At 45.3% G+C, this 26,862-nt stretch overlaps 1 protein-coding gene across 3 annotated transcripts in view; it reads right to left on the bottom strand.

Annotated features, from left to right (window-relative positions):
• Window positions 1–737: 737 nt before the first annotated feature.
• Window positions 738–26,862, bottom strand: part of LOC147436030 (ubiquitin-protein ligase) — a 125,975-nt gene continuing 99,850 nt past the window's right edge. For 2 of the 3 annotated variants that reach the window (XM_086488928.1, XM_086488929.1), the window contains exons 13-16: window positions 15,644–15,724; window positions 15,329–15,373; window positions 1,404–1,472; window positions 738–1,311 (exon numbers count right to left, since the gene is read on the bottom strand). In XM_086488928.1, the coding sequence (XP_086345054.1) occupies window positions 1,153–1,311; window positions 1,404–1,472; window positions 15,329–15,373; window positions 15,644–15,724 (354 nt within the window). In that variant the 3' untranslated portion in view covers window positions 738–1,152. The remainder of the gene's footprint in view (window positions 1,312–1,403; window positions 1,473–15,328; window positions 15,374–15,643; window positions 15,725–26,862) is intronic. The other variant, XM_086488927.1, reaches the window with a different exon arrangement.

Here is a 26,862-nt window from a genome sequence, read left to right as displayed (position 1 = left end):
AGCTACAAGCAATAAAACCAATAAATCTACATACCTAGGTCATATATCCAAGTGAGACCGATCTATGAGAGAGAGAGAGAGAGAGAGAGAGAGAGAGAGAGAATTTTCTGAAATAGAGTGCTACACATGCACAAGAGAACAAAGACACAAAGTGCAGAGTACTAGGTACAATTTCCCCATGTGCAAGAGTGAACATTAAAGTTTTTCAGAGGCACCAACTTCCAAACTACCACAAGGTGGGCTCCCATTTCAAATCACTAGTCTGAGAAAGGGATAGTTTTCAAAAAACTTCAACACCAACTAATCCAAGAAGGGATTCAATCCCATAATGTATCCCATAGGAGTTCAAATAGATGCAACAAGATTGTATTTCCCTATTGCTCATATTGATTAAGTGATGCTTTTCATCAATGATTGTACATCAAAATGCAAAGTTCAATGCTTTGACAAAATTCATCCCGAATTTGCCAAGAAGTTTGCCAGAGGCATTGATCTTCATTCATGAAGTCCAATCCAAGTTTTAAAAATAGTTGTTGAGCAAAGAGAGGTAGACACATTGCCATATGCACAACTGTGTGCATGTGTAGATTTGTATGTACGTATCCATGCGTTAAAGCGTGTTTGTGGACGTGAGGGTGGATGTGTTAATGTGAATGCGTGTCAAGACGGGTGGTGGTGAGTATCTATGTACGCAATCGCACACATAGTTACACACATGCAAGACACAAAGCTAACTATAAATGCATCTTCTCAGTTTGCATTAAATGTTGGGTTACGAACAGTCTCTTCAAAGCTTTTACCAGTCACAACAAAGAATTGCGCTCATTCTTGATTTGGAGTTTCTTGCACCTGTAATTCGAGCAAGTCTTATATGTTCCCCATGTGTCGCCCAATGCTAGCTTGTTGGCTACTGTCCATCGCTTTGAAGTGTGCGAAAACTGAACAAACTATGCGATTTTTGAGGTTTTCCCAATCATGTTTCTTTCCTATTATGACATGTTTATGATTCTGTAAGAAATATCTGGAAGTGAAATTCCCATACACTTAGATCTCTCTACTCCTATCTTCTCTTCCGAAATTATCGACTGATAGGAAATCAGGTAATAGTCACGCATCACACCATTTTGAATGACATATAAAGTATGAGTTATTTCACAAGCCCTCGTTTATTACAACACTTCTCTCTTGATTGTCGAGCCACTGTATAAAGACAGAATCTTTGTAATGTTGCCTTGTAAAGCCCATAAAACCATTTCGTAAGGTGGTACACCGAGTAAACCTCAACAACACTAGAGATCTCTTTTTGTCAGCCTAGACAAACCGAAAGACCATACTGAAAAATGAGGATCATGCACAAAAAGCCACTTAAAAAAATGAGAGGTACCTTTTGAAACATGGTTTACCTTGATGCTATTAAACCCTCCATCCTTTGAATCGCAAATGTCAAGGCACAACTGCTGAAGTGAAGGCAACTAGACAAACGATTCTCTCTCTCTCTCTCTCTCTCTCTCTCTCAAAAAATAGGGATGAACCCTTTGATATCACAAAAATAGTACAAAAAAAAGTAGATTAAGCGAATTACAAAATACAAATTATGTCTGAACCACAGCAAAAAAAAAGGAAAATCGTTGATGCTTTTGAAGATTCTCTCTCTCTCTCTCTCTCTCTCTCTCTCTCTCTCTCTCACACACACACACACACACACAGCAGAGTAGAGTATGGAGATACTTGGAGAAGTCTACTGAGAGTAGAGTCTGGAGGCATTTGCGTAGCATACCCAAAGCAGAGTTTACACTCGCAAATCTATTCAAGTTTAAGGATGAAAAATTCCCCGAGGACCCCTCTGAGAGCACGGCCGACTTTCGCCACAGTGCTACCAGCCCCCATTAAACTTGACCGCGTCACTCAACTTCAAGCGGCTCTCGATCGAGTCATAACAGAATAACGTAACCTCAAAACTCGCCTTAGCAAGCTAAAGGCACGCTTTGATTCCATAGTTGATCTTGCCAACAACAAGGTCAAGCAAGTCGAAGTGAAGGCTATCGCGCTCGCTGTCTGCTATGCTCGCCCATCCCTCACCTTTCTCGCGCTGCCCTGCACCCATCTTCCGACCCCCGCGCTGCTTTGCACCCCTCTTCCGTCCCCGCAGACCGTTCGCCCTCGGTTCGCCATCCCTCAAACCCCCTGCCCGCCCACCCCCTTTGCTCACCATCCTTTTCCCCCCGCTCTGTTTAGCCCTCGTCAGTGGTGTTTCTTGGGCTCTACTCGCCGGAGATTCTCAAGGGGTTGTCTTCACTCGGCCCCTTTCCTTCACAACAGCAGACACGGATGGAGGCACATGCTGCACCCCAGAGGGACTCTCAAGAAGTTTCCCCTCGCCCGACCATGGAGAGCCCACCATCCGACTTGCTCTTTTGCACAATAGCAAGCGAGCCTCGCAGCAGAGGTGGAGTGCCTTCATGCGACCTCCGTCATTTGCAAGATCATCGGCACCTGACCTAGCAGAGGAGAGGGGCATGATCTCCTCCAGGCCTACCTTTTATCAAAGGTGGGCAAGATCCTTTACGTTCAGCTTCTCGGCCGTGGCTACTACGAGATAGAGTTTGAGACCCCCGAGATGGCGTCCAAGATCATGGCGATGAGCCCTCTGGCCATCCGAGCAGCTTGAGCTCATTTTCGACAGTGGCGCCATGCTTTCGACCCGGCTATCGATGTTCTTGTCGAGGAGGCAGACCTTCCCATCTCAATCTACTTCCCCGGACTGATCAGAGAGTACCTTCCGCTCCTATCCAGGGTTGGCTCAGAGATTGGGACTGTCCTGGAGACACCTTGCACGGCAACCTCTGTAGCTGCCAAGGCAGTTGGCATACCCATAGTACGCGTTCTGGTTCGGGACACCCACACTCTCCCGAAGGTCATTCTACTACCTTGGGTGAGTGATGGTTGGCTCCACCAAAGCGTGGAGTATTCGGGCCTCTGGGATTAGTGCTTCATTTGTCGCCAGATGGGCCATCTTGCGAAGGCCCGTTCACGGAGGAGGCCTTGACCTTCACCTTAGACTCAACCCCAGCCTCCTAAGGCTGGCCAGCATCAGCAGACAGAGACACAGGGTACTCAAGTAGCTGCACCCTCTGAGCCTTGGGCCGAGGCACAGAAGGGCTGACAGCAAGTCCATGGTCAGCGTCGACAAGGGCCACCACGTCAGCCTGGACCTCCGGGTGGTCACCAAGCTCCAAGCAAGCAACAGTGGGTTCCCATAGGAAACCGTTTCGACCCTCTTCAGTAGGACCAGGCCCCAGCTCTACCCTCCACCTCACCCTCACCATCGACAGCCCCTCCTCCCCTCGAGTCCCCCACCCCCCCCCCCCCCCCCCCCCCCCCCCCCCCCCCCCCCCTCCCCCTGCACCTCCATTCTCTTCCCCACCTTCCCCTCCGCCGCTTATGTTGGCTTCTCAAAGGCTTCTCTTTTCCCTTATGTCGCAGGGACAAGTCTGAGTGGACTCTGGACTCAGTGATGGATTGGTTGCAGGCACAGGTCCTCGAGTTCTCTCACCACACGGGAGACCTCTGGGTCATAGATCTAGTACAAACTTTGTGGCTATTGGTTCTCAATGACACCTCCAGACACGGAAGGATGTAGACACATTGTGGTCCACTTCTTTGCTGACACGCACAGACCACCATGCTATGTGTACATACATGAGGACTCCTTGATAGAGAAGGTTTCCCCGCGTACCGCACGCTCTTCTTGGGCCTGGGCTAGACAGTCCTCAAACAGGAGAACCCAAACGCCGAGATACGGGCACTCAAAAAAGATGTCTCAGCCCTTAAACTGGAGGAGTACGAGCGGAAGTGCGACGCGAGAGAGAGTGCGAGAAGAAGAGTACGACGATATGGTGAACTCGCTCTACTGTAATGTGTAAAGCATAGTCAGTTCTTATTAGGTTTTAACAAAAGAATATGTGTACATACCTGGCGGCCAGCCCACTTACCTGGGCGACCACATTGGGCTTTATACCCCAACAACCTCCCACTTAAAGTCCAATGTGGTACTTTAAGTGTGAGAGAAGCTACTATACAAGCTAATATACAAGAGATGTAGAGAAGTGATGTACTACCCTACACCTAACTGCTTGCGAAAATGCGCAAAGCTCTCTGAGGGAAGTCCTTTTGTAAGTGGATCAACAGGATTTTCTGTGGTGTGAACTTTGACAAGCTGAAGTTGCTTATCCTCGAGCATTTCCCTGATGAAATGATACTTCACATCCACATGCTTTGTCTTTGAGTGATAAACTGGATTGCGAGCCAATTGTATAGCACTTTGGCTATCACAATATAACACAGGCATCTCTTCTTTGATTCCCAAATCTGTTACTAGTCGATTAAGCCAAATTGATTCTTTGCATGCCTCTGATGCTGCAACATATTCAGCCTCTGTAGTAGACTGAGTAACACAATCTTGTAATCTAGAACCCCATGATACTGCTCCACCAGCCAATGTAAAGACATATCCTGACGTAGACCTTCGGTTGTCTAAGTCACCTGCATAAACTGAGTCTGTAAAACCCTTTACACTTAGCTCCTGACTCCCATAGCATATACGCATACTCTTTGTAGCTTTCAGGTATCTCAATATTCCTTTCACTGCCTCCCAATGTTTCTCGCCTGGGTTTGACATGTATCGACTTACTACTCCCACTGCAAATGCAATGTCTGGGCGAGTAGCAATCATTGCATACATCAAACTACCCACTGCAGACGCATATGGAATCTTATCCATTTCAGCCTGTTCTTCCTTAAGACACAGGACAATCTTGTTTGCTAAGTTTCACATATGGTGGCAATGGAACACTCAATGCCTTTCCCTTCTCCATATTGAAACGTTGCAAAACCTTGTCAATATACTCTGTTTGAGATAACCAAATCAACTTCTTTGATCTGTCTCTCTCAATGCGCATACCAAGTATATGACTTGCCTCACCCATGTCTTTCATGTCAAACGATTTTGCCATCTTTGACTTCAAAGCTGAAATTTCTTCCAAGTGCTTGCCAGCAATCAACATGTCATCCACATACAAAATAAGGATCAGCCAACTACCATCCTTAGCCTTCTTTGTATATAGACAGTGATCGAACTCACTACGTTTGTAGCCTTGAGAAAGCATAAACTTGTGGAATTTATGGTACCATGCCCTCGGTGATTGTTTTAAGCCATAAAGACTCTTTAACAACTGGCATACCCAATCTTCCTTGCCTTTCTCAACAAACCCTTCTGGCTGCTGCATGTAAATTTCCACATCTAAATCACCATGCAAGAACGCTGTCTTGACATCCATTTGGTGCAACACCAAATCTAATATGGCAACCAATGCAAGAAAGCATCTCAATGTAGTCATCTTGACCACCGGAGAGAAGACTTCATCAAAGTCAATGCCTTGTTCTTGCTTAAAGCCCTTGGCAACAAGCCTTGCTTTGTACTTTGGCTGACTATCATGAGCGGTGATCTTATACCTGTAAACCCATTTACAAGGTAGATCCTTTTTGCCCTGTGGTAATTTAACTAGCTTCCATGTCTTGTTTTTATGCAGAGCTGTCATCTCTGACTGCATGGCCAATTGCCAATTCCCGGAGTCCTTCATTTGCACTGCTTCCTTGTAACATGAAGGCTCATTGCAATCAGTCAACATGACATGTTCATAGATGGAACAAACCTATCAGGAGGTCGCGTGACACGTCCAGATCTACGCACAATAGGTGGCTCAGGCTCAACCACAACCTGTGGTTCCACTCTATCCTATCCTTGCTCCTCTTGAGCCCTGACATTTTGTCTTGCACGTGCAGGTCCATCTTCTTGGAAGACAACTCTTCTAATCTCCTCAACCCTCTCTGGTTTAGAATGATATTTGGATTCATTAAAGTGAACATCATTGCTGCGGACAACCTTTCTGGATTCGGGATCCCAAAGTCTGTACCCCATCTCACCAGAATTACCATAGCCTAGAAAGATGCACTTTCTACTCTTTGGCTCAAGTTTGTTCCTAAATTCCTTTGGAACGAGAGTATATGCCTCACAGCCAAAGACTCTGAGATGCTTGTATGAGGGCATTTTGCCTGACCATACCATCTCTGGCACTGAATCCTTCTGCAAAACCTTGCTAGGAGATCTATTTACAAGATGAACAGCTGTTGATACAGCTTCAACCCAAAAACCATTTGGCAGTTGTGCATTAGACAACATACTTCTGACCTTCTCTTGTATGGTCCTATTCATCCTCTCAGCAACACCATTTTGAGGAGGATTGTAAGGAGCAGTAAGTTCACGTTTTATACCTTTTGACTCACAAAAGTCCTGAAAGGCCTTTGAAACATACTCTCCACCATTGTCAGTACGTAAGCATTTAAGCTTCTTGCCACTCTGATTCTCCACAAGTGTCACAAACGTTTTGAAAACACTAAACGCTTCATCCTTATGCTTGAGAAAGTAAAACCATACTTTCCTCGAGTAATCATCTATAAATGTCATAAAGTAAGAAGCTCCCCCTAGAGATAGGTTAGGCATAGGTCCACACAAATCACTATGAACAAGTGCCAACTGTGTATCTCTTCTACTGCTTCTATGCTTATGTGGTTGCTGTGTTTGCTTACCATACAGACAATGTTCACGGAATTCAAAATCATTAAATGAAAAGCCAGGCAAATAACGAGAATGAGACAAGATTTCCATTCCCTTCTTGGACATATGTCCTAACCGGCTATGCCACAAAGAAACGTTCGGCTGCTCGGTTACATTGATTACATTTTTAGAGACATTTGATACATAAATCATGTAAAGTCCTCCAGACTTTACTCCATGTGCTACTGTCATAGAACCCTTGGATATCTTCCACATGTTCTGTCCAAAAGTGGTGACGTAGCCAGCATCATCAAGTAAACCTGTGCTGATCAAGCTCTTTGTAATTGCGGGAACATGTCTCACATTCTTCAGCGTGAAAGAAGAGCCATTCTGAAACTTCAATTGAACATCTCCAACACCTAAGATCTCACATGTCTGCCCATTGCCTAGCCGAACATGATCTTTAGTGGTCACATAAGAGGTAAACCACTCCTTGTTTGGAGACACATGAAGTGATGCCCCTGAGTCTATAATCCAGTCACTCAGTGCATTTCCATCAGATGCTGTAAGAAGAGTTGAGTCCATTGTATTCTTCAAGAAGTAGATGTCTCCTGACACTAGACTGTCATCCTCTGCAACAGTGTTTGTCACATTTATTTCTTGAATCTTCACTGAGGACTTGTTCTTCTCACCATGGTCTTCAGCTTTCTCTTTGCCTTTTTCTGCTTTCCATTCTCTGCAGTCTCTTTTCATGTGACCCTTCTTGCCACAATGGTAGCATTCTATGTCACTCTTGCCTTTAGCACTGCGGGACTTGCTACGAGACTGATTCCTCTTTCCACCTTTGTACTTTTCTTTGGTCCTTCCCCTGACAACTAAGGCTGTTCCTTTGCCTTTGTCCATTGTCTTTCTATTGGTTTCTTCAGTAAGCAGACTTCCTTCTACACCTGCTATGTTCAAACCATCTGGAGGTGCAGAATTACTCAAAGCTGTGCGAAAAGTGTCCCAACTTTCCGGCAACGTGATCAACAAGAACATAGCTCTAACAGGTTCATCAAACTTGACACCTTGAGCTGACAACTGACTATAGATTGTGTTGAATTCATTCAGATGATTGGACATAGGTGTCCCTTCTTTCATCTTCAAGTCAACAAGCTTCTTAAGCCAGTATACCTGTGAAGCTGCACTCTGCTTCTCATAAAGATCACTCAGCTTTAACCATGCTTGATAAGCCGACATCTCGTCTGCTACATTGAAGTAAACGCTTTCTGCCAAAGTCAGCATAATGGTAGAAAGTGCCAATTCATCCATTTCGCTCCATTCATCTTCGTCCATATCTTCTGGTTTTATCCCCTTGAGTTTTATAGGTTTTATCTGCTTCTTTTGTACCAACATGTGCCAAATATGCTTCTTCCACAATGGGAAATTGGTTCCATCCACCTTCTTGATATTGTAAAGAGCAGTGTCCTGTGATCCAGCCATAGCTACGCTTCACAGTAGTTTACTTTTCTGGGAAAAATTCGGCAGAGTTTCCCTTGTAAACTGACCTCTGAACCAATATCAACCTGTCAAATGAACCAAGAAAGCTTCAGATTCTGCATAAATTTCGACAGAGTCTCCTTTGTAAAATGGCTCTGGTGTACTCAAAAAACATACCAAAAAACAGCTCAAAAAACCATTGTCTCTCTAACACTGTAAGATACGGGTAAACCTGTCCTGCACCTGTACTGTCTCTCACTGTCCTGTCACTATCCTGTAAGCATAGACTGCGACAATGCCTCAACGGTAGTAAAGCAAAGATGCAATCCCAACTGTCTAACTCACAGTCAATACATCCTAGCTGCCTATCTAAGGGTGCTCGAGGGATCGCTCCAAGACCTGTATCACCGAAAGGATCTCAACATTCGAGAATCCCCCAGCTCAATAAAACCTCACTCGACTCTCAACAAAGGCTACAGTAAATCTGACAGTACATAGACTTCCCACAAAGTCATACATCCACAAATTTTCCACTATATGCTGTAACCGCTGCGGCGGTTGTTTGCTGCGTGACTCACAGCCAGCAAACCCTCAACAAACATACATCATCTCTGACAATACATCCCATGTGGAAGTACCTGCAATGTCAGGATGAAATATGGAATATCAAGCAGCAACCACAAGCTACCTGATGAACTAGTGGATGTCGCCTACAGTCTGTGTGTAGATGCGCCCGTGTCGTATGTGACACGCCTCCAAGAACTGTGAGCCGTCCTTCGATGTGTAGACAGCCACAAATCAACACTCTGGGAGTGTCGATATCCTCAGCACCTGCAGTCGTAGGCCAAAAAACCCCAAATTTGCAGAGTCGGATCTGCACCCGCTGAGACCACGTAGTCGAAAATGGCCTGCGCAGACCTTTGTCGAAGCCGAACGGTGGCCGAGATGACCTCAAAATGAAATTCTGACAACACCGAGCCCTTCGAACTTGCCCACGAGATTTGGGGCCATGTCTTCGCCTGTCGAATTTCACTCCAATCTAAGCTGGTGACTCTAGCCTCATGCAATGCTGCCTCGAGCCTCGATCTGAGCTCTGATACCAGTTGAAGGAGTACGAGCGGAAGTGCGACGCGAGAGAGAGTGCGAGAAGAAGAGCACGACGATATGGTGAACTCGCTCTACTGTAATGTGTAGAGCATAGTGAGTTCTTATTAGGTTTTAACAAAAGAATATGTGTACATACCTGGCGGCCCGCCCACTTACCTGGGCGACCACATTGGGCTTTATACCCCAACATAAACAGGAGCTTTCTGATAGAATAAGTAATGGACTAGAGGAAGGAGAATTTCAACCCTCGGTAATAGATGAAATCAAGGAAATTAAGGAACAGGTAAGGATGATCACCGAGGAGAGAAACTGAGTGTGGCAAAGACATCTTCATGGGTGGAGATGATAACAAGGACACAGAAAAAGGCAGACGAGGCTGAAAAATGGATTGAGGTCGCCAAGAAAGGGAAATGTCAAGAAACTCCTTGTACACCGACGCTTATCAACATGACTCTCGAAGAGGAACAAAGAAGGCGGATGCGAACATTGCATGTGAGAGTGACCGGTCTCAAGGACATAAACAATGTAGAGAAAGAGGTCACAAGCCTTACATCCATGATGGCGATGGAGAAGCCTTTGCACACAAAGGCATGGAGGGTAGGTAAGAAAAGTGATGGCACGGGAGAGTCTTCAAAGGGGAGAGCTCTCATACTACGCTTCCCCTCGTTGGAAAAGAAGAAGGAATTCTTGAGGAAGAGGCCTACTCTCAAAAAGACAAGTATTTTCCTCGGCGATGATCTGACTCTCTCACAGCTCGCACATATGAGAGAGGTAATGCCAAAGATTACAGCGGCAAGGGAGAAGGGAAAGATAGCCTTCTACAGAGATGGAAGGGTGGTGAGTTTAGAGCGGCGTACTGCATGACGGTGCGAGACATATGGGACCACATTGAAGATGGCTACCTGGAATTGTAATGGGTCTATGAGATTGGACGTGGGTGCATTTGAGGAGAGTTTCAAAGACAAGGATATTGTGTTCTTCTCAGAGACTCACCAGGCCCCTGGACAGGTAATGCCACATGTGGTGGGATACAGATGGGAAACAGCTCACACGACAAATGCGAGATCTGAGCATGGGAGTAGAGGCTCAGGAGGAGTAGCAGTGCTATTCAGAGAGGAACTACAACCATTACTGCATAATGTACGAAGAGATGATCATGCTAGATATATGTGGGTGAGACTGAGAGCTGACACAGGCCGGTTCCTATATATTGCCATATGTTACTTTCCTCCCAGTACATCAATGTATGCCGCATCCAGAGGGCAGTCGCCTTTCTCTATCCTAGATGATGACATTTGGGAGTTCTCTAGGGATGGTCATATCATTCTCCTAGGGGACTTCAATGCCCGAACGGGCAACTCGCAGACAGTCTTCTACGACACTTCAGATGAGATGCTTAGAGAGCTGGATGTGGGTGAGTTGGGACTTGACAGATGCTCAGATGACAGAGAGCAAACGGAGTATGGGAGATACCTCATGGAAATGACGACTACACATGGATTAGCCATACTTAATGGCTTACAACGATTTCCTGGAGCAGTCGGTTTCACATGCTTTCCACATAGACATGGGGCCAGTACAGTGGATTATGTTATGACACAACCGACCTTTGTCCCCTGCATTCAGGATTTCACAGTGGGAGCCAGGCCAATGGGCATAGCAGTAGATCATGCTCTCTTGACACTATCCATTAAATTTCAGTATAGTACAACCCAGACATCAGGAGGCAGGTCACACACCCGCTATACATTCACACCAGAGACTGATTTCGTTTATTCAGAGGAGATCTGGGACCGTCTATTGGAAGGCACATCTGGCACAAATGGTACATGCCTCTCAGTGGAGGAGTGCACCACTCTATTGACTGAGACACTGCATGGGGCTGCATCAGTGGCGTACACACACACTCAGCCGGGCAAGAGACGACATTCTAGGAGCATGCCCCAGAATAGTTGGTATGATGAGGAGTGCAGAGAGATGAGAGCCCAGCTTCAGAAGGATCTTCTTTTAGGAGTCATCACTTACAGACAGTCTCGGATTGCTTTCCGACGCCTTATGCGACGGAAGAAGCGAGCTTACCTAGCTCAGATGGAGCGAGACTTGTATCAGATGTTCTTGAGTAGGGACTCAGGAGAGGCATGGCGACTCTTCCATGAACACTCCCCTCCCCCAGTGATTACTTCACCTGAGCTGTGCGGCCAATATGCGACATCATTATATGCGGTTCCTGGACAGGAACCCCTTCCAGACCCTACCAAGCCTTGCCCAGCTACAAGCACTTTCTTTACACCTGAGATGGTACAAAGGGCCATCGACAGGATGAAGACCGCGAAGGCATATGATCATGACGGTCTAGTAGCGGAGCACTTTATACATGCCAGGGATATGCTGATGGAGGTTCTGGCAGTGTTGTTCAATCGTGCCATGTGTGAGGGATTACCTGAGACTTGGAGGCTGTCTAATATTGTGCCTATCTTCAAGGCTGGTGACCCTACAGAGCCTGGGAACTACCGCACTATTATGGTTGGACACACATTGGCACGGTTGTATGCATCTATCCTGGAGCAACACTTGAGTAATTGGGCAGCGGGCGAGGGTGTACGAGCGAAGGGTCAAGCTGGCTTCAGGAGGGGTTTCTCCACTCTTGATCATATTCTGACACTCAGGGCCATCATTGAGGAGGGCAGAGCACATGGGAGACGGATCTATTGTAGCTTTGTGGATTTTCGTAAAGCATTTGACATGGTCCCAAGAGCTCGATTGATGCGGAGATTACAGGAGATGGGGGTGCCCATAGAGGTGATTTGGCGGATTATGGCTTTGTACAGATCAGTGATGGGACATGTACGCACTCCGGAAGGGGTATCTGATTTAATTCACTCTACTATTGGAGTGAAACAGGGCTGCCCATTGTCTCCTACGCTATTTGGTATGTATGTTGATTAGGTGTCTGATTACATCGACAGAGAGGGTGACAAAGGTGCACAGCTGGCAGGGACGTGGATCCCATTGTTGCTTTATGCTGATGATATTGTGCTGATATCTGATTCACCAGAAGGTATGCAACTACAGTTGGATGCACTACGCAGTTTTGCACAGGATAGTGGATTGTGTGTAAACCTAGGTAAAACCAAGGTTATGGTGTTTAACACCACACCGCAATGGGTCAGGAGATCAGTACCTACTTTCAAATATGGTCAGGAGATTGTGGAGTATACAAATGCATACACTTACGTGGGGGTAGTCTTTACTGGGCCGAGATTTTCTTTGAGAAGAGCAGCAGAGACTAGACTAACTAGAGCTGGTGCGGCTCTGGGAGGAATGGAGAGGATGTGTTCGCAAGTTCAGTTCCAGGAACCTAGGACAAAGTTATGGCTCTTTGATACTTTGGTTGCCTCTACTATGTTATATGGGGTGCAGGTTTGGGGACCTTCTGTAGGCCAGGATAGTTGGAGGCGTATGGAGAAGCCCCTGGTATCTATGATCTCTCGACTGATTAGAGCCAAGGCTTCCGTACCGCATGATATCATTCGAGCGGAATTAACTGCCCCCCCTATGGAGATTGAGGCGCTTACCAGATCAGTCTCCTTTGTACACAGTCTGTGGGATACTACCAGAGACAGATATGCCAGGGAGGCTCTAGAGTCCTCCAGACAATTAGCTCTTAATGGGGATACATCATGCTGGTATGCACAGATGGCATCATGGTTTCAGACACATGGTTTCACCATGGAAAGGTTGCCTCCTTTTCAATACTCTCTACAGGCACCCTTGAGGTCTCTGACGCGGGTAGAGATTAATAGACTCATTCGTCAGGATCTGATCCAGCTGGACACGAGGAGGACATGGATAAAGCCGATACAGGAGTTGGGCACAAAGATGGCTTTCTATAGAGAGGATCTTCTCCACCTCACGGGGGATGGGTTTGTGATTCGACCTAGCTATATGGACACGCATCTTTCTCATGGTTTGCGTTGTGCCATTGGCCAGATACGCACGTCCTCACATCAGCTCGAGATTGAGACTGGTAGATTCAGAGGGACACCAGCAGATAGCAAGATATGCCGCTTGTGCCATCTAGAGCCAGAGACAGAGGTACATTACATATGTCATTGCACAGTGTACTATGAGATACGAGGCCGTTTTCATTGTCTATTCAGAGAAGGTTTTGGGCGTCTATCTAGGGTCATGAGTTATGAGGATCAGAGATGTCTTGGGCTATATCTACTTGAGTTACACAGGCATAGAGAAACTTTACTAAGGAGAGCTGAAGAGAGACAACCCCAGAGACAGATCACAGATTTCTTTACACTAGATAATGTACACCCATAAGAACAGTCAGAGGAGCAGCCAACAGTGGAGAGGTCTGCCCGCACTACTCGCATTCTCATAGACCGAGCATTAGAGCTAGGGAGATCTAGATGACCCCGATGGAGAAGAGGAGCTACACAGTTTCGGAGGAGGCTACAGCAAAGGATTCGAGCCATACTTTTTCGTCGTCCAGAGTGCAGATGAAGATGGATCTCTATGAAGATGGATCTCTACTTCCCTCCCATTTTGTCTACACATTGTACTGCTTAGTTCACACATTTCACGCCTTTCACCTTTCACACCTATCAGCTTAGCTTAGGACTCCGCAGTATTTATATTTTGTTATCCTAGTTTAATTTATTTTGTTAATCTGACTTTGTATCAAATACACCGCATTGTAACTTTTTGGTCTCATAGGTCACTTTGGCCTTTTGAAGACGTTAATATAACATTTCATTTCTCTCTCTCTCTCTCTCTCTCTCTCTCTCTCTCTCTCTCTCTCTCTCTCTCTCTCTCTCTCTCTCTCTCTCTCTCTCTCTCTCTCTCACACACACACACACACACACACACATAAAAGACGGTGATTTGTAACTGCTGTCCTCCCCTCCAAGGATGTTGTCTTGTTCCTCCCGGGATACAGTTTGGGAATGTAAGGAGGTCTCTCTTTGTGTTGCGCCCCAATCTATGTGGGTCTCCTGACTCTAGTAGCTGGCCTATAGAGTGAGTCTTTCCAAACCATGTGAGGTATCTCCCTAATGGAGGTGTACGCTCTCTATCTCCACACAATGCTCCACACTTTCCACCTTCTATCTACCAAATGGCAAGATCCTCTCTACTTTGGGGAGACCAGGCTGCTCTACCCGTCTAGATCTCAAGGCAGTCTGAAGATACCGAGCCAATCGCCAGCCTTACTCCGTGTAATAAACACCCCGCCCTATATCTGAGTCCCTGTAAGCCTTGCTCATTAAATTGATTTTCGTAGCACTGTAGCTTTGATCGAAGCGGTTGGCTAGGTGAGATCAATGTTTCCATAGGTCCTATTTCAAGGCTCTAGGCCTCTCACTACGTGAGAGGCTAATATGGGAGGGATGGGATTTTTTTTTCTTGAGGATTTGTGTGTGTGTGTGTGTGTGTGTGTATGGGCGGGCAGGCGGGGGGGGGGGGGGGGGGGGGGGGGATCTCTGTCATACTAAAATGGTGGGTGACAGTCTGGTCCATGCTATGTGAACCACTGTGTCACCTATGCATACCATGGCCCTCTCTCTGGCTGTCTAAATGCCTCGAAAGCTCTGTAGGAAAGGCAGCAGGGAAGCATCTCTACGAATCTATCTATGAGGCAAATAGAATAAACAAGGCCTCTATGAGCTAACTCTGCTCATATGATGTCACATAAAATGAGGGTTTATTGCATATTATCCTTTCCATGACAATGACCTGTGGTCACTCTATCTTACTCGACCAAGAAGCAGTTTAAACGGGTGTCCATATTGTTGCTGCAAACATGGAAGCAAGAGTGACTAAAGTGTGAGAGATTTTTATTTTTTTTTCTAGATAGGATTTAGTTAGAACTGTTTTGTGACATTTTATTGTGAGAGATATCATCATCAAATGTAGCTTGTTCTGGATCATGGGTCATTTTGGCCTTTAAGAGACGTTAAAATATCTATTCTTTCTTTCTTCTTTAATAGAGTGATAAATCTTCAAAGCAACACAATGCACAAGAAACATAGGCGGATTACAATCTAACAAGATGTTCTATACACTTGCCTTAACTGATTTATGCAAAAAACTACATTTACAAAGCATTTTCTTGATTACCTCCACATGGGCACACTCGGCAAAATCTTTGCTCAAGCCGGGCCCCTGCAAATTACTTGAGTAAATTGCCGACTGATTCCAATAAGGCAAAAAAAAAAAACAGGAAAATGTTCCTTTGACAGCTGATTTTAGAAATGTTTAGAGAACTGATTCCCCCCCAGTGTTTTGAAAAACTGGTATGCATTAAGTGCTCAATTGTCATGTGTTCAGATGTTCAAACAGATACAGCCAGCACACTAGGGATCAAAAAGAGGATGTCATTTGATGCTGCCCTATGCTCATATTGAAAGAGCTAAAATTAAATAGGGCACTTACGCTATGTCGTAATGTCAGTTGCTGAAGTGCTTTACAGACAAACAAGCAGCAGCCACCATCCAAAGTCATCGTCCCACACTCCTGTGACAGGAATGGCAGACAACTTCAAAATGACTGCAACACCCAACGTCAATTGCAATCTCACACTCAAAGCTTGACCATTCTCAGCTTAAAACAAGGTTTAGTAGTAAATGACAGGAAAACAACAAAATACATTGAAAAGGAAGCTCATCTTATAATCTCATAAAATTGGGAAAATAAGTTATTCCACTACAATACAGAAATCAAGTGAAAATATACAAGAAGCAATGTAAGAAAGTAAGACAAGGATATCAGTGCAGCTGGAGGCTGCGTAGTCCTATAAAGGAAAATCTTTGAAGTCTCTAAATCCCTCTCTCCTCATCCACTGTCAACCTCTCCTTGAAAGAACTTCAGGGTAGTCTCTCTCTCCCCTTAAGGTAGCTCGGATGGCACACCATATACTCCTCAATATACTCTACAAAGAACTGAACTTTTGTTTGAAAACTAGTGCCGAACTGGCACACCAAATGTACCACCCAAAAACGTGGCCGATATCCAAGACATTCAGACTTAAAGTCTCCCCTGATCTCTGCCCACTAGCCTGCAAGCAGTATGCTATTATCATCCTCAAAGGTAGAAGACCCACTAAGCCACCCACATTGGCCTTGTGTAATGATTTCTGCAACGTCCTTGATAAAGTACCTGTTGCTTTTCAAGATCATTGTTAAGCTGACAGATGAAAGTGATGAAATGGCTCTCTAAGTTAGCCAGGCTTGACTATGACAGGTATTATGAGGTGAGAGATAGAAGTGACCAAACACAAGCATATATGATCAAATAAACCAAAAGTGCGGACGGGCAAGACTAGAAAGCAAGGACAGAATATACCATCATAGCGCGTATTGCAACTCATATTTCGGAACCATTGTGCACTCAAGGGCTGAAGATTAACACACTTACTAAAACCAAGCATGAATCAGGCAACCTCAATTGCTAAATCTGCTGGATCCAACCACTTTGTTTGCAAAATTGGAATCAATGTCTGAAAAATCCTATCTAGAATCCTGCAAGCTCCTTGGTGCGGGGCTAAGGAACATGTCTACTCTCTAGGTAAATGCACCCGAAGTAATCTAGCAAACAAGCACATGATGGCGTTTCAAGAAGGCTGTTGATCGGGAAAGACGGTAAACCACAGAAGAGAAGGCAGACAGAAGGCTCCTCAGATGATACAGATGTAAAGATGCAGGGACTTCATAACTGCAGTTCCACCTCAAGGCAAACCCTCCATTTCTGCAGTGGTAACACCACTTTCTCCAAAGCCCAACGGACTACCAGCTCGTTCTATTCCTTCTTGTGTGACAGAAAAAAGATTCCTCTTGCTGTGTTGATACAGTACGAATCGAATTTCCGACACTGGCCTGCCAAGAAGAGAGTGAAACTGGTACGTCACCTGATAAGGTGGTAAAGCAAAAGAACAACACCTTAAACAGACTGAAAGCAGCAAACTTTAAAGACAGAGAACACAAGAGAGGAGCCCAGTGGCATGGCGTTCCTTAGCTGCACTGGCCCCTTAACTAGGCACCCCTTGCAGTACTCCGTTTATTGCTCAGAGGTGTGTTGGTTAAAACTGCCAATGTGAGTCCCCCACTCATACAAGTCCGAGAGCTTATGGCTCTGTCAAAAGTCGACGGTGCAGAAGTGTAGGGTTGAAGAGAGAATGCACGAGAGAGTCTGATCATATATCCATCCTCTGTGAGCTGGAGAAGATGTTCTCTATAGAAAGCCTATAGAAAACCATCTCCGGGCCAAGCTCTCATGTCTATTCTATCGATGTCCTCCTGGTGTCTAGCTGAATCAAATCCTATCTGATGAGGTTGGGTAATCTCGGTCCGTGTGAGGGACAAGGAGGGTGCATCCAGCAAGTACTGGAAAGGGGGTAGTCTGTCCATCCATACTAAAACCATGTAACTGAAACCATGATGTCATTTGTGAATACCAACAAGGTGTGTCTCCTTGTGAGGCAAGCTGTCGAGAAGATTCCAAGGCTAGGCGAGCATATCTATCTTTGGGGAGATCCCAAATACTATGAATAACAAAGACGGATATGGTTAGTGCTTCTACGACCACCGGGGGAACAACAAGCTCTGCACAAATCATCTCGTGCAGTACAAAGGACTTGGCCCTAATCATCCGGGAAATCATAGAGATCAGAGGCCTCTCCATACATCTCTATCCATCAGTGCTGCCCGCTCCGCTATGATGGTCTACTGATGGTCCCCATATTTGCACCCCATAGAGCATAGCTGAGGTAATCAAAGTGTCAAAAAGCCAGAGCTTTGTTCAAGGTTCCTAAAACTGAATCTGTGAAGACATCCTCTCCATGCTCCTCAAAGTTGCATATGCTCTTGTCAATCTAGTCTTTGCTGCTCTCCTGAAGAACTTTGGACCACAGAAGACCACTCCCAGGTGAAAGTTGGTGCAGATCGTCTGACCCACTCTGCTGTGGTGTTGAACACCATACATTTGGTCTTGCCAAGGTTCACCGACAAGCCACTATCATTAGCAAAAGAGTGCAATGCATCTAAGTGTCACTGCATCCCCTCTAGCCAGTCTGAGATTAAGTTTTAACACAGTATCATATGCATACAGTAGTAATGAGGTCCAGGTCCCTGCTAGCTCTGCTCCTATGTCGCCTCCCCTCTCAATGTAATTTGAAACCTCATCTACATACAAACCAAACAATCTAGGGAAGAGTGGGCATCCCTGTTTCGCTCCAATAGTGGAGTGAATATGCTCAAACAACTCCTTGGGGGTACAAATCTGCCCCATGATTGTCTTGTATAAAGCCATGATTCCCCAAACCAGGTATGTGCGTACTTCCATCTCCTATAGTCTCTGCGTCAGTCGAGCTTTGGGAACCGTATCAAATCCTTTGCAAAAATCCACAAAGGTACAATAAATCCTCCTACCATGTGATCTGCTTTCCTCAATACAGCTCTTGAGTGTCCGGGGTAGTTTTCGTACGACGTACGGAACGTCTCGTTCCGTACTGCAGGTCACGTACCGTCCCGTTCGTTTAGTACGTTCTGTACGGTTTTTTTTTTTTTTTTTTTTTTTTTGTGGTTAAAAAAAGCACTCACAATTGTGAGTGGATTATATTGAGCAGGCCAAAAAATTTTAAATGGCTGTTTATAGCCATTGGCAGCTCTTCACTGTTGACTAAGGGCTATTGAGGGCAACTTTTGGGGCCGTTTTGGAGCGCCAATTCAAGCACTTAAGCCACATTCAAACATTGGATTCTATGTGCTAGGGCTCCACTTGTCTTATGCTCTCCCTCCCCCCCACGCTCTCCCTCTCTCATCAAGCGTCATCATCCATGCTCTCTCTCTCTCATGCTCTAGCCTCTTCCTATTTAAGCAATGCCTCTCCATCTTGTTCTCCAACACTTCCAAGCTCTCAATGCTCATTGCTCTCAAGCTCTCAATGCTCTCACTGCTCAATGCTTCCATGTTCTAGCTCTCAAGTGACAAGCTCTAGAGACTAGAGTCTTGCCTCTCCATCTTCTCTCCATTGGGTCTCTCCCTCTCAAGCTCCCATTGAAGATCTCATAACGTCAAGTTTCTTTAAGTGTAAAGTTTAAACCCAAGGGCCTAAGCCTTAGACGTAAGAATTCTTTGTTTTTTTATTTTGAACGTACGTAACGTCGTCGTACATCTTAATATTTTTTAGTTTGTTTAGTACCGCACATCATCGTACGTGTACAAAACGTACGGGACCGTACGAGACCACTATGTAACTGTGTCAATATATGATCAAGAGTAGAAACGCCCCTCCTGAAACCTACCTGATGTGATGCCCAAATGCTTGCTCTTTCTGCCCATCTACTCAACAATCGCTCAAGAATGGATGCATACATCTTAGCTAGTGTGTGGCCTATAATGATAGTACGGTAATTCTTCGCTATCATGGGGTCTCTTGCCTTGAAGATAGGCACAATAGTAGACATGCTCCAAGTATTCGGAAAACCCTCACACATGGCTTGGTTGAACATTACTGCAAGAATCTCTGCAAGAATATCTCTAGCATGTATACAGTGCTCCGCCATCAATCTATGATGATCATATGCTCTCCTTGTCCTCATCTATCAATGGATTCCTTTACCATCTCAACAGTAAAGAGAGTGCATGTCTGTGGGCATGGCTCTGGAGGGTCGGGTAGAGACTGTTGTCCTGGAATTGTGTAATGAGATGCTCCATATGCGCCCCAAATCTCAGTTGATGGGATAGCCGGTGGCAGGCAATGCACATGACAAAATCTCCATGCCTCACCTGAGTCCTAGCTTATGAATAGCTTGTACAACTGCTCCTCTAGTCGAGCAAGGGAAGTCCTCTTCTTCCATCTCAGTAGACGCTAGAAGGCTATCTACTACTATCTATGAGTAATGGCTCCCACGAGCACACCTCTCTGAAGTGTGGCTCTTGTCTCTCTACACTCCTTATCATACCAACTATTTTGGGGCATACTCCCAGAACGTCGTCTCTGCCCGGGTTGGGTGTGTGGGTATGCCTCTACTATTGCATCATGTGAAGTCTCTGTCAATATCAAGGTAAGCTCCTCTAATGGCTCTCGGCTCCTCTGTGGACAAGCATCTGTAAATACTATCCATGTAGACAGAGTCACTCTCCGATGTAAAAGTGTATCTAGTGTGCATAGATATGTCTGGGCCAACGGTGTTGTACTTAACTAGAATGAAACTCTAAATGTGAGGAGGGCGTGATCTACTGCTATCCCAAGAGGCCTGGCCAACTGTTAAATCCTGAATAGATGATTTTAAACTTGGCCGAGCCAGAACATAGTCCACCGTGCTAGCCCGATGTTTGTGAGGGAAACAAGTGAACCGATTCAGTGCTCGAAATGTATGTAGGCGATTCAAGATGGCAAATCCATGTAGAGTCCCCATGTCTGTCAAATATCTTGCATACTCATTATGCACCACATCCTGTGAGCACCTGGCCAATCCATATCTCTGACATCCAACTCTCTTAGCATCTCCTCTGAGGTATCATAGGTTGTTTGAGAGTGGCTCGTCCTGGCATTGAAGTCCCCCAGGAGGATGACATCCCCATTGAAGTGTGCTCTTAACTTGACAATGAGTTAGATTATTATACAATGGGGAAAGAGTGCCTCCTATATACTACCTAGGGGACCTTAAGTACCCCCCTCCCCCCTCAAGAAGTGCCTTACCCAATATCATGTCAAATAAGTAGCATAAATATAGAACATACAAAATAATGGCCCACGGATTGATCAAAATTTTATGTCATCATCACAGGAGACGGGACCTAATCTATATCACCATTGCATGGGTGTTTAGTGTCGAGGCGAATGTAGTGTGAAGCTTGAACTCAACTAGTATGGCCGATCACTTATAAAAGGAGGCCAAGACCTCATTTAGAGATGACCACCGTCATTGTCACGTGCACATCTAACCATATGTGCATGTGGACAAACTAACTCCTACTTCTACGGTCTAGGATAGCCTAGGAAGTATTCTAGCACCCTTGTGGGCCTGTATGCAGGACGTGCATGTCCAAGCACTTAAATTAGTTGGCAACTCCTCTGAATGCACATGAGCACTACCAATGCCTGCTAGGTGTACGCACTGGGGAGTGTTCCCATAATAGTCTCTAGTACCCATCCTGGGTAGTTACTCCAGTGAAGCACCTCTTATTGGTACTAAGTGACTTTACTACAGAGTGGCATCTGCCATTTAATTAGGAAGTTGAGGGTGTCCTCTCGGCACTTGCTTGACCCAAGTCGTAGAAGCTATACAGGAGAGCCCAAGAGTCACCTTGTGGGGCCTCAAGGCAAAAGCGCCCTAGCACCCTCAGCATGTTCCCTAGAGTTTTCCAACTCCATCAAGCACCCTTCACCAGCGTTTTTTTCAGCAAATACCTGGATCAACCTGGCGACAGCAACCCAGCCCTAGCGTTAGCAGATTTCAGCCCAAGCACGGCGTTTTCAGAAATCAGCCGTCATCCTTACCAGTGTTTTCAGATTTCAGCGCATGATCAGCTCCCTCGACATCATCAAGTTACAGATTCCAAGGTTTGGGCCGATGTGAGTCTCTCTCTCTCTCTCTCTCTCTCTCTCTCTCTCTCTCTCTCTCTCTCTCTCTCTCTCTCTCTCTCTCTCTTCTTCAGTCTGAGTACCACAGAGTCAGAGGGGACACCACCACCAGAGAGCTCGGTTCCCACCCATACACACATCAGCGGTACTCTCATTGATCGAGCTATAGAGTTAGGGAGATCGAGACGACCGCGACTGAGGAGGGGGGCCACGCAGCACTGGCGGAGCTTGCGGCAGAGGATCCACAGGATTCTAGCACGACACCCAGAATGTCGATCGGGATAGGCTTCATGCTACTGCTATATTGTATCATGGTGAACCCACAACTTGCCCCCCCCCCCCAAACCTATTTCCTTTCTCCTTAGTGTTTTAGTGTTAGTTCTTTGTAACTTTGTAATTTCCGTAAGACTTGGTATCAGATTCACCAATTGTAACTTTTTGGTCTCATAGGTCATTTTGGCCTTTTGAAGACCTTAATGTAACATTTCTCTCTCTCTCTCTCTCTCTCTCTCTCTCTCTCTCTCTCTCTCTCTCTCTCTCTCTCTCTCTCTCTCTCTCTCTCTCTCTCTCTCTCTGCTAATGCACATTTCACTCATGAGGTAGAAGGAACTCTATCATGAAGTAAAAGGAGCCTTAAGTACGCATTGAGCACTCATCTTGAGTATTCACCATCAATCACTTCCACTGCACATTACATTGGTATTGGAGCTCTTTGACAATGTTTTATATCACCATTCAAGAAAAGAACCTCTCACTTTTTTATCAAAGAAGTTTCATGTCCCTGGCTCGGACTTATTAGCCACTCGTACCCTTCCCCCCCCCCCCCCCCCCCCCCCCCCCCCCCCGGTCTTCATTGCTTTGTCTTAACAGCCATTAAGCCATAAAGAACCAATATATTTTTTTGCTTATTGGGGTTGCACATAACCCAAGACCACTTAGACGAGTCGATCTCTCTTAACCTATATTTTTGAAGAGTGGCAAGTAACCCAGATAAGAAGGGCTTGTCTAGCCTCCCCTCATTTCTCTTTTCCACTAATTGAGAGCAAACCTTGCACATTGCAGCACCAATCAACATGAGGTGGGAAAAAAGCAACCTTGGTGTGAGCGCAAGGTCGTCAAGGGGTGCACCCACAAGAAGGATTTGAGCTTGGGTAAGAGAAAAGCCTTCTTAAACGCAGATTACAAGCACTGCCAAGTACCAAGAAACCCAAGTACCCCAAGTACCAAAAAACCTCGAGTACCCAAGTATCCAAGAACCCAAACTACCCCACGAAGCCAAGTACCCACTACCTATTGCATGGTCATCGGATACTTTACATGAAGATAACAATGTGACATAAAAACGCATCCGTCACTTTGAAACCCCAAAACCCCGAAACGGGCGAAACGTTTTGACGAAACGCCACGAAATGTCAAACACTTTTTTAAAATAAAAACTTTCAAGGTTTAGATGATTATTGAACATTGAAACGCATGTGTGAGGCCTTATAATTTTTTCCACATATAAAAGAAGGCTGAAATTGCAAAAATTAGGAAAATCAAGGATCCAAAGAATCGAGCCCAAATCGTGAAACTGTATGTATGTGAAACAGGGCTACTCGCTATCTCCTACACAATTTGGCATGTATGTGGATGAGGTTGCTGACTACATTGAGAGAGATGGTGATAGAGGAGCACAGTTGGCAAGGACATGCATCCCACTATTGTTATATGCTGATGATATTGTGCTGATTTCCAACTCCCTGGAGGGGATGCAGCGTCATTTAGATGCTTTGTACACATTTTCCCACTATAGTGGATTGTCTCTTAACCTGGGGAAAACCAAGGTTATGGTGTTTAACACCACTGGGTCAGGAGGTCAGCACCTACTCTTACATATGGCCAGGAGACGGTGGAGTACAGATGCATACACCTAGCTTGGAGTAGTCTTTAGTGGACCGTCATTTTCATTGAGGAGAGCAGCAGAGACTAGATAGACAAGAGCTTATGCAGCCTTGCAAGGCTTGGAGAAGATGTGTTTGCAAGTTCAGTTTCAGGAACCTTGAACAAAGTTGTGGCTTTTTGACACTCTAGTGGCTTCAACTATGCTCTATGGGGTTCAAATTTGGAGGCCGTCACTAGACCACAAGAGCAAATCTCGTAGCACTGATGGATGGAGATGTATGGAGAGGCCTCTAGTCTCTATGATCTCTTGGATGATTCGGGCTAAGCCCTCAGTGCCACATGATTATTAGGGCTGAGCTAGCTACCCCTCCTCTTGTAGTTGAGGCCCTTATTAAATCAGTTTCCTTCATGCATAATTTATGGGACCTTCCCAGAGACAGATATGCTTGGCTAGCAATTGAGTCATCCCAACAACTAGCGCTACAAGGGGACACAACATGTTCGTATGGGCAGATGACATCATGGTTTCAGTCACATTGCTTCAGCATGGATAGACCACCTCCATTCCAGTACTCCTTGGATGCTTCCTCCCTCTCTCTCACACGGACAGAGACCACTAGACTTATACGTGAGTATTTGATTCATCTAGATACCAGAAGCACATGGATACAGCCGTTACAAGAGTTGGACACGAAGATGGCTTTCTATAGAGATCCTCTCCTCCAACTACCAGAGGATGGATATGTGATCAGACTAGCCTATATGGACACTCATTTATACTATGGGATACAATGTGCTATTTGTCAGATGCGGACATCATCGCATCAGCTAGAGATTGAGACTAGCAGATTTAGGAGAGTACCAGCAGAAGCTAGGATATGCTAGTTATGTCATATAGAGCCAGAGACAGAGTTACATCACATTTTTCATTGTCCGGTATACTATGAGATACAAGGGTGCTTTCACTGTCTATTTAGAAAGGGCTTTGGACCGTTGGCTAGAGTCATGAGATATCATGATCAAAGATGTCTCGAGTTGTTTTTGCTAGAGTTGCGCAGACACAGGGAATGTCACAAACGGGAGCGCATAACAATATAAAATATACTCGGATAAATAGAATTTATCACTTAATACTAAAGCCAAAGGATATAGAGAGAAATAAATAGAGAGAGAGAGAGAGAGTGAGAAGATCGACACAATACTGTGGACCAGAAGATGGATTGGTCCCCCCCCTTAAAGAGAATCCTTTATTAGGGAGAATCTTTTTACAAGCACAAGAACCGGAGAAAACCCCTCCGTTCTAATTCTCTGACTCGATGGTCGTTCCTTCCCGTAAGGGAAATCCGAGAGACGAGCTCCCAATCCTTTTTCCGTCTGTACTCGGAGTCGAGACTCCGCTGACAATTTCCGAATTCCGGGAACGGAATTCCCAAGCATAGGCCGAAGCCTTCTCGCTTCTCCTTCGCGATGAAGTACCTGCAAACACACACGCAAACACGCGACAACCATTCGTATGGCGAATTCCACAATAGATACCTGTCGCTCTTGCGCGAGAAAAGCGACTTCCGTGCTTCATAGTCTCGCGATCTCTTGCGTCTTCTAGCGGCAGAGTCTTCTCTTGCTGGCGCTGGCAACCCCCTTTCAGTGAGGGCATGTGGTGCTTTTATAGCTCCTTGGCCACGGCACGAATAGCTGCTCGCATAGAGATCGCAGCCCGGTTTTTTTTTTTATTTTTTATTTTTTTTTTGCTATACCCGAAATAGAGAGAGAGAATTCGCTGGCTGGTTTTGTTGCTTTATTTTCTAAGTGGCTGCCCACTTATTAAGTGGACGGCCGGCATATTTTAAAATTGGTCTGAACCTGCCCAAAAACTCAATAAAATCTTATAAGTTTAAAACGATGCTTTTCACAACACTTCCCAAGCGTCCCTGGATGCAACCACATGCACAAATGCAATGCATACATAGATTCCTCGCGGGAAAGCGTTTGCTCTTCCCGGAAAACTCGTTAAATATTTCGCTTTTTAAGAAAAGCTTCTCAAAACCCATTTTTATTCTTGTGATTGTGTCTTTACGCATATTCCTCTTTCCAGTTCGGATTTTCTCTCGACTATGGATATCCCCTTTCCGATGCACCCGTCACCCACCTTGTGACGCATCAGGAATACCCATCACTAGTCCTTTCCTACCGGACTTACAATACAATCCCCTTCACGATGCTCTATGTCACCCATCCTATGACGCATTAGAGATGTCCGTTCCCGGATGGTCGGATACTTCTTTACTGATGCTCCCTGTCACCCATCCGTTGTGACGCATCAGAAGTACCCGTTCCTGGTGGCCTTACAGGTATTCCCTTTCACAGTGCTCCTGTCATTACTTTAAATGACGCACTAGGGATACTCTGTACTCAGATGTCTCCATTGAGAAAAACCCTCTCACTTAAAATTCCAATAATTCATTTAGAATTATTTTCTTGGTGTTCCAAGCGAGAAAACCCTCTCACTTATAAATCCAATAATTTATTTAGAACTATTTTTTTGTCAAATAAAGCCAATTTGGCAACGTCCCTCTCACTTATAAACAGTTGTCCTCAACTGTAGAGGTCCAACTGAACTGCCGAGGAGAAACCGGAAAGATTCCAAATCTTGCTCAATGGTGAATTGAGCTAGTCCTTTCTCAAAAGAGAACTTAAAGTAAATTAAACAAAAATTCAAAAATTCAAAAATTCAATACTTACCTTACCGGTTCATGTCTTTCCTCTAGTATCTCGAGCATATCCTTCACCATTCATCAAACTTACGAGCCATGTAAGAACTCGTCATTCGCGTCTTTCCAAGAATCTGTTAACTCAATTCCACCTTCTCAATCCCGAGAAGAATAATCCTCCTAAAAATCAATTTAGGTCTATATCCTTGCGCATAACCTTGCGCTTTTAGTCCCGAGGATATTAAACCTCTTCTGTCCTCCCACATAGGGAATGCCTAAGTCATAAGAGCATTAAGCGCGATGTCTTTCTTTCAGAACCAAAGTTTGCGATCCCCTTAAAGAAGGTTCTTGTTCCGGGCCGTCGCTCAACGTAGGCGGACGGTTCCAATCCAAAGATTCCTTGTGTACGGCGGCACTTCCTTCCAAAATTTTTTTCCTCTTGCGAGTTATTACCACCTGCAGTGTTTTCTAGACGCC

The sequence above is a fragment of the Adiantum capillus-veneris genome, chromosome 18 (assembly GCF_014529385.1).
Source record: "Adiantum capillus-veneris isolate H3 chromosome 18, ASM1452938v2, whole genome shotgun sequence".
Lineage (NCBI taxonomy): Eukaryota > Viridiplantae > Streptophyta > Polypodiopsida > Polypodiales > Pteridaceae > Adiantum > Adiantum capillus-veneris.
This window is presented reverse-complemented; position numbering and strand designations above follow the sequence as displayed.